This window comes from Anabrus simplex, chromosome 2, assembly GCF_040414725.1.
Source record: "Anabrus simplex isolate iqAnaSimp1 chromosome 2, ASM4041472v1, whole genome shotgun sequence".
Taxonomy (NCBI): Eukaryota; Metazoa; Arthropoda; class Insecta; order Orthoptera; family Tettigoniidae; genus Anabrus; species Anabrus simplex.
This window is the reverse complement of record NC_090266.1, coordinates 1,100,530,964-1,100,543,976: the sequence shown is the minus strand read 5'-3', so window position 1 is coordinate 1,100,543,976 and position 13,013 is coordinate 1,100,530,964. Positions and strand designations below refer to the sequence as shown.

The window sequence follows — 13,013 nt, the reverse complement described above, 5'->3', positions numbered from 1 at the left end:
ACAGAGACAGAGCGCCCTACTGTGCAGAGTACAGATGCTACGTCAGGAAATCTCAGATCTTGGAGGGGTTCCTTCAACTTCAAAAACAGGTCGAAGTCACAAGGACTCATGTCTGATGAGCACGAGGGGTGTTCCAAGACATCCCAATGCCACTGTTGCAATCGGAGCTTGACACCGTTTGCGACATGACGATGTGCGTTGTCATGCAACACGCTAGGGCGATCGTCTTGCAATAAATGTGGACATTTGCACTGCATAGCTGGACACAGATGTCACTCCAGAAATCGGCAATAGTAGTCACTGTTGACTGTTTATCCCTCAGGCACAGCACGCATAAAAATAACACCCTTGTAATCGTATGCCACAATCAGCAAAAGCTTCACCCGACTAGGTTCCCGTTGAAATTTCTGTGGACGTGACGAACCTGGGTGATGCCATTCATTCAACTGACACTTTAATTTAGGCTCATAGGATCATGACCACATCACATCAATGGCGACAATACGTTGCAGAAATCCGTCTCCTTCATTGTGGTATCTGTCCAGGTGGATGCCAGCCAGTGCTTACTTCTGTACGTCGGCGAGTTGATGTGAAAATCAACGGGACACAATTTTCCTCATGTTAAGACATTTCGTCAGTATGTACCACTCCGTTTGATGACTGAGACCAACCTCTACGGATAATTCCCGGACAATCTATTGATGGTCTACGGAAATGAGACAACACACAATTATTATAATCTATTAGCTTCATAGTCCGTATTGATAGTTCAAGCACACAAGTATGAAAGATGAGTTCTCCACCTAATCAATACTTTATTTTACATAGTGTCAATATTATTTACATAAAAGGACAGTACTGGTTTCGACCTATAAATAGGTCATCTTCAGCTGTTGAAGAACCTGCTTAATAGTGACTTTACAGAATAAATACTACTAAAATTATAATTAAACAAGAATGCTTTTGAAATAAACATGAATGCCACTATTCTAAAAAAGACTTAAGGTTAAGATATATACATATGGTACAGTTTTGGGGGTTAAAGGGCTTTTATCCCGGCCCTATGTCGGGATACAATTCTTAGAGTTTATGAAGAATCACTGACATTCTGGGCCAGGATAAAAGCCCTTTAACCCCCAAAACTGTACCATATGTATATATCTTAACGTTAAGTATTTTTTAGTATAGTGGCATTCACTAACATGTTTTTCAGCATTGATATAGACTGAGAATAAGCTACGTATCTGTAAACACGTTACTGAACCTCTTATTCTAATGAACATGACATCCCCGCATATTTGCTGCCCAACAATGCACCTTGAAATATCTCATAAATCCATTGAACATAGTATTTGCATTTAACATAGATATTCGAACTTGACACCAGAATGTCAGTGATTCTTGATAAACTCTTAGAATTGTATCCAACCTCAGCAAATATAATTTTTGAAATATGTAGAAATCATGGGGCCAGGGAAAGAGCCCTCTAACCCCCAAAACTGTACCATATGTATATATCTTAACCTTAAGTATGTTTTAGAACAGTGGCATTCATGTTTATTTTAATGGCATTCTTGTTTAATTATAATTTTAGTAGTATTTATTCTGTACAGTCGCTATTAAGCAGGTTCTTCAACAGCTGAAGATGATCTATTTACAGGTCGAAACCAGTACTGTCCTTTCATGTAAATAATATTGACACTATGTAAAATAAAGTATTGATTAGGTGGAAAACTCATCTTTCATACTTGTGTACAACTCACAATGTCAATCTGATCTTGAGAAATGGACGGCCGACCTGTGCAGTACAAATCTGCAGTCTCATTCCGACCCGCACGAACCTCCTTGATCCATTGTGCAAACGTCCTATATGGTAATGCATTCTCGCAACCACCTTCACGTAATCCTGAATGACATTCTGATGCATTTTTGATGCAGGCAACCTCAATTTTAATCCATAAACGCTGATCAATTTTTGAAAACATGCTTCAGAGTGGTGAAACTGACACTCTTCACTTCACCGCCACACAGCAACAACACTCCAAACTGGATGTCCATCAAATGCACACTACACATTGACAACGGTGCCACCTGACCGCTCCCATACCCTATTTCCACATGTCTGATCTCCTGCAAGTGTCTGGACTACGTTGCCACTGCTTTATTTACAGACCTCGTATATCCATACATGCAAGCACTTTATCGGGCTAGACCCAAAAATTAGCATTTTGAATAAACAATACAGTAAAGCCCCAACTGATTATCCACAAGCAGATGATCCGCGAATGCCGCAATTTTTTAAAAAAATTATGAACCACAAAAAAACAAGATTAATCCAAGCAAACAATAAGGAAAATACAATAAGCCCTACAGTGTGAAGGTCGAAAATTACTGACAGGTTTATTGAGCATCGTAATCTTATAGGTCTTCTCGGAATTTGTGGACGACTGGCAGGTTCTTGCTCTTTTGTTTTGGTCATGGCTTTCACATTCTCTGATCAATGACCCAGACGACCTGAGCGGGCAAGTGTATCAATTCACTTGTCAAGTTTACTTGTGAAGAAGAGAATGAAGTCATGCCAACCACTACACTTGTTGACCTAGTGACATCCGTTCTGGGAGACGAGAATGTCGACAAAGAGAACACAGAAGAGTGGCTGGAATGCGACGCAAGTGAGCTGGGGTTTGAACGAATGACTGATATAGAGATAACGAACAAAGCAATGGGAGTGTAAAAGAACGAAGAAGAAAAATAAGGATAATACATGAAACTGCTTTGCAGCACATAGACCGATTGCTTCAGTATTTAGAGGAACAAGATGACAAAGCACATCTGGCAGAAATACTCATGTTAAGGAAAATGGCTTTACATCGCACCAACACAAGATAGGTCTTATGTCATAAAGGAAAGTACAATCTAGAAAAACGAAACAAGAAGCAAAAACGAGTGACTGATTAAAAAAAAGGCATTACTGAACATGTTTTGTTAACAGTACAGTACTGTTTTTAGTTTACTATTCTTTATTTTAGTGATTTAGACATAGAGCAAAGTTTCTGCTGTACTGTATATATTTTAAAAGTTTTACATATTATGTTTTTTGTACAATAAAAACTTATGCTGAAATTTGTTTTTCATGTTTACACCTCATTTTTAGTCTTTTATCAGATTATCCACGATTTTTGCTATCCGCGGTGCCCTTGCCACCCAATTCCGTGGCTTTCCTGTACATACTGAAATGAACAATTCATATTATGTGTTATCAACCTTCTATTTACTTTACTTTCAAGAATTGGAAAGTATTTATGATATACTGTACAAAATAATGAAATAGTTTCATACTCACGTAGAGCCTTTTTTGGTTTTTCTATGCTCCATGATCCCTTAGTCCCACCTTTACCAGCAAGAACTGCTAAATGGGAAACTGTCCTGTTCGGTGGCGGATTTGCTGATGATGGTGCCATTGCTGATGATGTTGCAGTTGCTTTAGATGTTGAAGGGTAGGTAAGGGCCCCTTGTGATCCTACAAAATACAGTAAATTCACAAACATTGTAACATGGCAATTCCATCTATTTTATACAGATCCAATGTAAGGTACCTGCAGTACATACATCTCTTTAAGAGCATTGGCTTGCCAAGGTGACTGCTGCTAAGCAGCAGCTTACACATAATAGGGTGGCATGGGGGTCAGCGTTATCAATCAATCAATCAATCAATCAATCAATCAATCAATCAATCAATCAATCAATCAATCAATCAATCAATCAATCAAATCTGCATTTAGCACTGTTGCCCAGGTGGAAGATTTCATAACAGCTATTAACCTAGACTTCTCTTAGATGATTATAAAAAACTTGGAATATTATAGAACATTTCCCTTGATTAATTATTCCAATCCGTATTCCTCTTCTTATAAATGAAAATTTGCCCCAATTTGTACTCTTGAATTCCAACTTCATATTCATATTATGATATTTCCTACCTTTAAAATCTCCACTCAATCTTATTTGTCTACTAATGTCCTTCCACACTATCTCGCCACTGACAGCTTGGAATATACCGCTCAGTCGAACAGCTTACTACCAAGTCTTCCCAGCCTATAATAAGCAACATTTTTGTAACACTACCCCTTTGTTGGAAATTACTCATAACAAATCATGCTGCTTTCCTTTGGATTTTTTATAGTTCTTGCATCAAGTAATCCTGGTGTGGGCCCCATACACTGGAACTATACTCTAATTGTCGTTTACCAGAGAATTATATGCCCTCCTCCTTTACATCCTTACTACAACGCCTAAACACCCTCATAACCATATGAAGAGATCTGTAACCATTACTTACAACCTAGTTAATGTGATTACCCAATGAAGACCTCTCCTCATATTAACACCCGAATACTTACAGTGATCCTCATGAAACACTTTTATCCCATCAAAACAGTAAATAAAACTGTGAGGACTTTTTGTCTTGGTGAAACTTACAACCTGATGTTTCATCCTGTTTCATACCACTGTCTGCTGTCCATCTCACAATATTATCAAGATATTTTTTGTAATGACAATGAAATTGAAAAGATTGCTCCTCTTAATCATCACAACTACCTTTAAAAGAATGATCTTTTACTCAGGACTAGATAATTCTGTTAAGTATATTTTAAGTATTTTTAAAAATCAGGACTAGATAATTCTTTTAAGTATATTTTGTACTGATTAGGAGGAGCAATCTTCTCAATTTCACTATCACAAATTATCAACACGGAGATAGAACTAATAAATTATGTCTTTTTTTGCAGTTGCATACAATCCTGTAATGTATTTACTACTCTATACAGTAGGGATGGTGAACTACCTGACATATAAGAGAAACTTTGAAGAGAGCCGCCTTAATTTCAGTGTTGCAAATAAAAACAAAACACGTAGACCCTACTAGTATTTTTAATTGCTAAACATTTATGCCATAGGCAGACCATGATTCAATGTTAATTTTAATCTTATACCAGTTGTATAGTATTATTAGACGTAATTTCACATACTGTACTGTATATGAGTTGACTATGTTTGTAAGATATTATAAGTAGAATTTTGTAAACAATATAAATTTATTAAGGATGATGTGTGTGTTCAATAGAAAAAATTATTAGCGTAAATTGTATAATATTGTATTCTAGGAAAATTTTCTTCGTCTCCTGTTAATTTAAAATTTAGTGCTTGACAATAATGTATTTTAGTGTACCATTTGCCACCGAGGTAGACACCTCATTTGCAAATAAAGAGATTTTTATTTGATTTGATTTGATTCAAGGAATAGGTATATCACCAAACGCTTTTATATAACACAAATTATACTGCACTATTTTGGGTGTCAGTTTGAGCTGTCAACTGCTTAAAAGTCTGGTTGGTAACTAGTTAAAGCAGCTTGAACAAGTTCACTAAAATGTTCATTATAAAAGCTTGATGCTTTGATTTAATTAATTTAAAAGTTAAAGAGACCTACAAAGACTCACATGAATAGGTTGTCCCAAAAATAGAAGATAAGTTTCTTCGCACATTCTTTTAATTTTAGATACTTTCGTCCAACTTGTTTCAAAATTGAATGGTTAAACATCTGTTTAATTTCAACTGTTTAAGCCTTTCTTCTTCTTGAATCTCCAGTAGTTCCAACTCTATAACTGCACAATTGACCACAATTGGCCTTCAAATGCCACCGTACTAAGCAATACCACATACATCATCAGGCCACTCATTGTTACCAATTTCTTCTATGAAAGATTTGAATTCTCAGTGCGTTTCTTGTTGACATATACAGTACAGCAGAAACTTTGCTCTATGTCTAAATCACTAAAATAAAGAATAGTAAACTAAAAACAGTACTGTACTGTTAACAAAACATGTTCAGTAATGCCTTTTTTTAATCAGTCACTCGTTTTTGCTTCTTGTTTCGTTTTTCTAGATTGTATGCCTAGAAGCGGGTATTTAGTGATCCATTTTGTGCAGCTTTTTGTTTTTGGGATCCAAAATAGAAATTACTTGAGCAATATTTTGTTTAATAAAGTCTCCCTCTGAGTAAGGTTTCTTAGACTTCGCAATGTGAAAAGCAAAGCCAAACCCTGCCTCAGTTGCTAAATCTCCCTCTATTACAAAAGCATGCATAACTCTCTCTGACTGGGAAGTTTATTACTGAGTAATTATAATTTTGTTTGTCTATGCCAGGCTGTAATGTAGTGGTTGCACTAAGAATGCTAAGAAAATTTTATGAAAATGCACACACTAAGGAAAAACATTCTCCTCCTTACATCTTTGGAGGTAAATCCCTGTTTCCTTTTTTCTATAGTACACAGGTGAAAAGAGTACATGTGAGTGCGACTATAACTGCAATAGAGTTTCATTTTCTTCATCTGGAAGTGTACACTTTTTTTTGAAACACTTAAATTTCAAAACTTGACCTAATTTTTACATTTATAGCGTATTTTTATCTGGGGTATGAAACCTTTGTGAGAATATTCAGCTAATTTTGAATAAAATAATGTTTTATGCAATTTTTGATAGTACTTTTTGAGAATTATGAATTTTTACAAATTTATGCACACACAGGTTAAATACATAATAACCTCTTCTTTACTTCAAACACTTGTCAGCTGATAAATTATTCTCTAATGAATCCTTTAATGTTAAAACATTGCGTATTTTAATCATCTTTCATATAGGCTACTTATCCATCTTTACAAGATTGGAAGTAAATAAACAAACGTATAAACAAGCGAAATAATAAGCAAGTGACATGAAACAGCAGAGTGCAGGGCTACCACGCATGAAACTTACAATGCATCAAAATAAAGCATTTATAAAATCTCACTGATATCGATATTGCAGGTTTTTGCTAGTGGCTTTATATCGCACCTACACAGATAGGTCTTATGGTGACGATGGGATAGAAAAGACTAAGGAGTTGGAAGGAAGCGGCCGTGGCCTTAATTAAGGTACAGCCCCAGCATTTGCCTGGTGTGAAAATGGGAAACCACGGAAAACCATCTTCAGGGCTGCCGGCAGTGGGATTCGAACCCGCTATCTCCCAGATGCAAGCTCACAGCCATGTGCCTCTAACCGCACGGCCAACTCGCCCGGTATATCGCATGTTGTCGATATTTCCAGCGGTATTACTTATACTGCAATCGTGCAGCAGGAATTGAAGATACAGGCGAAAGAAAAAACTGGCCGACAGATTAGCCCCTGGCATTTTTAGCAGGAGCTCGCATGGCCGATAGATCGGCCGCCTGGCACTATAAGAATTAATGTAGAAGCAACAGCACAGACTTTTGTAAACACATTGTGGTGCGTGTCGTGGTGAAGTCTGAGGTTACTGGACTTGAACTGTGACAATACTAAATGACAGAAAACACACAGGTTTATCACTTTTCTCCACAAAAGCAAAACCCCTCCTCCGACTCTACCTTGAATGATTTGTTTTCAACTTCATATTTCTGTTTTTGGAAAAAAAATTGATGCAAACTACTCGCACTACTTTCACCAAGCTTTACGATTGCAAATCAAAGAACACCAACTCCAAACTGAAGTGAAACTGAGAGCGGGGCTAGCAAGTTAAGGTTAGTTTTGGTAATTGCCGTGGGATGGCAGACCTGGTCAGGCTACAAATGTAATACACTGAGCTACACTCTAACAGTGAACATTGAAACTATAATTATTGATACGATGACGTGTGTTATATACTGCACCATTTCCAACTTGCACTTGTTAACTGGCTGTCAGTTGCAGAAATAACAAAAATTTTACACAAATTCACTATTTTGAGAAGTCACAAAAAAGTGGAAAAAGAGCCGCATGCATTTTCCAAGCCATGCTGTGGCCTCCCATGTTATACAGTACACAATCATCTGTAATTCCAGTTCATTGCCCATATCATTTACATACATAAGAAAATATAAAGCTCTAATAATACTGCCCTATGGAACCCCCTTTTTATTGTTATATGATCTCTGACCTTATCCTCTGAGTTCTGCTTTTTAGAAATTTTCCCACCTGTTCCACCACCCTTTTATCTAGTCAAATAGCCCTAATTTACGTCAGGAGTTTCGCGTGACCTACCCCATCATAAGCCTTGGAAAGGTGAACAACAACACAGTCCTTTTGACCTCCTGTATCTAAGATATTCGTTTTACCTTGGTGGAATCCTGTAAGTTGAGCCTTACTGGAATAACCTTTCCTAAACCTGAAATGCCTACTATCAAACCTGTTAGTAATTTTGCAAATGTGTTGAATATAATCACATGGAATGCCTTCCCAGAGGTTGAATGCAATACATGTGAAGTCGACTGGCCTGTTATATGCTTTATGTTAATCACCCTTACTGTTGTATCCTGGGGCTACTACAACAGCTCTTAATTCATTTGGTATAGATCCTTCATACAAACAGTAATCAAGTAAATATACCAGATACATAACTATATCCCAATCCATTGCCCAATAGTCCTACTTTTACAACCTTCCTTCTTATCACATTTATTTTTAACTACAACAAAAACAGCACTGTCATCACTTATACAACGTATCAATTCAGTTCCTCTGTAGAACACAACCGTATTCTTTTTCTTAAAAAAATATATATATATTGCACCCATAAAACGAATCGCCTGGTGTATGCATTAATTAAATTATTAAATTTATATATGTGAATACTGCAAATAGCAAGTCAGAGCAAGTAATTTCACAAAGGACCACCCAGAGACCACACAGGCTGGAAATACATCCCCTGAAAACGCTTAAAAGCACGTCCGAGATAGGCTTTTGCTAAAAGCATCCTGTAACAAAGTTTATGATGCTGGCGATACGAAACTTTCTACCAATCTTTCCCACGAGAAAGAGGGCAGTGGAATGTGCCACACCACTAGGAGAAACAAAGACAGACCATTGAGACAGAGCGATGCCTGTCACTCCTCTGGAAAAGTGGTTGAATCCGAGGCTAAACACGTCAGTTTAGCCAGCGGCAATTTTCAGCCAATGAGAAAATTAGAAATTTAAACCACCCTGTTTCAGAGGAAATATTATTTAGTCTTTTTGTGATTTGGTGACGAGAGAAGTAGAAATATACTATGTTCCAATCGTGGAATAAAATTTGAGGGATCTTTGGTGCAGTTACATGATTATTTATCTCATAAATAAGAAGTTATCAGCATTTAGGTCAAACGCCTTTGAAGAATGGTTCACCCATGAGATTGTATCTCATGGCGGGAAGGTGCCATAGTTCGACAGCAAGTAGTCCCAATGACGCGTTACAAGCTGTAAAAAATGAACGATCATTTCTCATATTTGAGTGCAATGTGTAAATCAGACCAATTTTTGGAACAATCAGAGTGTATTCAATGAATAATTAATCTATGGAATGTGCGAAAATTAACGTCAGGGTGTCATATTACTACGCCACACCCCTCCATAGGACTACTTTGAAGGCGGGGTCTCCTGAATTTACAAAACTATCGGCCGCATCTTGCCGAACACTCAGTCTTAGTTGCATTTTCAGAGTTTGAGGTCGCGCTGGAGACAAGGAGTCCAGAGTACAGCGAAGCTTAACTAAACCCACCGTTGTATGGTCGGTGAGTGTAATAATCAACGAGATATTGGAGAACTATTATGATATTTTTCAAATATAAACTGTTGGGACATTTAGGACCGATGCGAGATTGCAGAATTTTCACTATGAGCTATCATAAACAGACATTTAGGTGTTAAATTTCACGGCATACACAAAGGAACTATATCATTATTTTTCAGAATTATTTAGCTCATGCATAAATATTCACAGTGCAAGTTGCTATGAATATTCACTAAATTCAGGAGGACAATTTTTAAGCAGTTTTCGTCTGTTTCTGATCAGTAAATGTATCAGTATCTGAACTATGTCATATTAAAAACACTGTCATTTGAGACAATGGACCCGGTGCATAACTTGTAATTATTCAAGGGCGAAGACACTGTGCAGCTACGGAAGGTAACGGGACAAGAGCAGGCCATTTCTATTTCCATGGGCAGGTGAATGACTTTCTAATCTCCAACACAAACAGGGAACACGCAGATCGCAGGTAATGAGAGACACAGCCAGCAGAGCACTGCTTTTTTCTTCTGTAGTACAAACGGAAACCAAATTCCATGTGTGTTAATTCTATTTTATGTAAATTGTGTTTTTAACCTAAGCTTCAAGAGTGCATGTGTCATAACGTACATGTGAGTGCTATAGTTCAAGATGGATCAACGCCGTGTGCGCGTAATATTATGTAGTATTATCATCAGCTGCAAGATGGATTAAACCAATGTAAAACGGGGCTGAGAGGATGCAGCCCACTTTCAGCACAAGGTAAAGAACCATGTTCTATTTATTATGATGTAATTAATAATGACGTAAATAGCTCGTGGTCCGGTTAAGTTTTTGATTCTATGTATTGTTTTGTATAGGGAAATTCACATACCTGAGATGGTTTAGATTTGCGTTTAGGTAATTTCTGTAGTATAATGCGGGAGCGAGACCAGGGCAATTACATCTAACGATTCGGGATGTAAATGTCAGGGGATCAATAATAATAATAATAATAATAATAATAATAATAATAATAATATTTTGCTGTATTTGGGATGTTGGCAAGTCATTGTATATTCAGTTGAGGTGGTTTCACTTGGCAGTCTGCTAAGGTATTGTTGATGTTTTATTGATTTATGTTTAGATTTGAGTCTTATTTGTAATTACTGTCATTTTCGTCGAGCTGATAGTTTTTCTTGTCATGTTAGAGCGCGGTTTATGTGCACGAGTTCTTTGGTGAATAGTTTAAGATTTTCGATAGCAGGATATTTGGCAGGCAATCACGTTCCTACAGTAAATTCAGATTTAAGTGAGGAATCGTTGCTGACCAGCTCAGGCATTGATACGTGGAAGTACATGGAAATTTGTGGAATAAGGAATGAAAGATAGGAGTATGAATATCAGTATGCAATGACAGCCCTGATGGTAATAACTATTGAGATGTGAGAAGACGGGCACATCCAGTGAATGTCGTATTGTGATGATAGGAACGACAGAATAAAATATGTGCAATTACTTAGCTCATGTTGGAATAGAGCAATATTACATTGATAAAATGAGGTAAAAATATAAATATAAATGATAAGTCTACGATGAAATACGTATGATGATTATGTGCGGACGTGAAGTACGCGAATATTACCAGGGAGGATTAAATACTCGGAGACATTCCAGATAAGGGTCCGAGTTTCGAACCATTGAATACTGAGCGGGATAGCAATGAAAGAAATTTTGGAACTTGTGTTGAGATTTGTTTTAGGTTATGTGATTGCCAACCAAATAGCACTTCTGCGCCTGTAAACCTTTTATAAACATCATTTTTGGTTTTGATAATTTGCGTATTTTTGTTATTTTTGAGGTAGGCATCGTTTGTTGTTCAAGTAGAGATTTTTGAATTCTCCATTTTGTATTTTCATTTTTGGTGTTTCATCTACTGCGTTGTTGAGTAGTTACATTGAAGGTACGTGGATGTTTGATTGATTTTATAAGATTCATTGTAGGTGTAGATTAGATTATTGTGTGTTTTGATTTTCTCTTTTGTTTTGGGCACTATAATGTCAGTGCTATGTATATTTTGTAAATACACTGACTGACAGAGCAAATGCAACACCAAGAAGCAGTGGTTCGAAAGGGATGAAAGTTGGGGAAAAACCAGAGACGGCACGGACGAATAATTGATGTTTATTTCAAACCGATATGCAGGTTACACAATGCGCACGGCATCGACTCAGTACGATGTAGGACCACCGCGAGCGGCGATGCACGCAGAAACACGTCGAGGTATAGAGTCAATAAGAGTGCGGATGGTGTCCTGAGGGATGGTTCTCCATTCTCTGTCAACCATTTGCCACAGTTGGTCGTCCGTACGAGGCTGGGGCAGAGTTTGCAAACGGCGTCCAATGAGATCCCACACTTGTTCGATTGGTGAGAGATCCGGAGAGTACGCTGGCCACGGAAGCATCTGTACACCTCGTAGAGCCTGTTGGGAGATGCGAGCAGTGTGTGGGCGGGCATTATCCTGCTGAAACAGAGCATTGGGCAGCCCCTGAAGGTACGGGAGTGCCACCGGCCGCAGCACATGCTGCACGTAGCGGTGGGCATTTAACGTGCCTTGAATACGCACTAGAGGTGACGTGGAATCATACGCAATAGCGCCCCAAACCATGATGCCGCGTTGTCTAGCGGTAGGGCGCTCCACAGTTACTGCCGGATTTGACCTTTCTCCACGCCGACGCCACACTCGTCTGCGGTGACTTATCACTGACAGAACAGAAGCGTGACTCATCGGAGAACACGACGTTCCGCCATTCCCTCATCCAAGTCGCTCTAGCCCGGCACCATGCCAGGCGTGCACGTCTATGCTGTGGAGTCAATGGTAGTCTTCTGAGCGGACGCTGGGAGTGCAGGCCTCCTTCAACCAATCGACGGGAAATTGTTCTGGTCGATATTGGAACAGCCAGGGTGTCTTGCACATGCTGAAGAATGGCGGTTGACGTGGCGTGCGGGGCTGCCACCGCTTGGCGGCAGATGCGCCGATCCTCGCGTGCTGACGTCACTCGGGCTGCGCCTGGACCCCTCGCATGTGCCACATGTCCCTGCGCCAACCATCTTCGCCACAGGTGCTGCACCGTGGACACATCCCTATGGGTATCGGTTGCGATTTGACGAAGCGACCAACCTGCCCTTCTCAGCCCGATCACCATACCCCTCGTAAGGTCGTCTGTCTGCTGGAAATGCCTCCGTTGACTGCGGCCTGGCATTCTTAGCTATACACGTGTCCTGTGGCACACGACAACACGTTCTACAATGACTGTCGGATGAGAAATCACGGTAAGAAGTGGGCCATTCGCCAACGCCGTATCCCATTTATCGTTCGCTACGTGCGCAGCACAGCGGCGCATTTCACATCATGAGCATACCTCAGTGACGTCAG

The 13,013-nt window shown here is 38.8% G+C and overlaps 1 protein-coding gene across 1 annotated transcript in view; it reads right to left on the bottom strand.

The window, feature by feature from the left end:
* Window positions 1-13,013, bottom strand: part of LOC136863785 (RNA exonuclease 1 homolog) — a 260,407-nt gene that overhangs the window by 69,158 nt on the left and 178,236 nt on the right. The window contains exon 9 of the mRNA XM_068226090.1: window positions 3,344-3,520. Within this exon, the coding sequence (XP_068082191.1) occupies window positions 3,344-3,520 (177 nt within the window). The remainder of the gene's footprint in view (window positions 1-3,343; window positions 3,521-13,013) is intronic.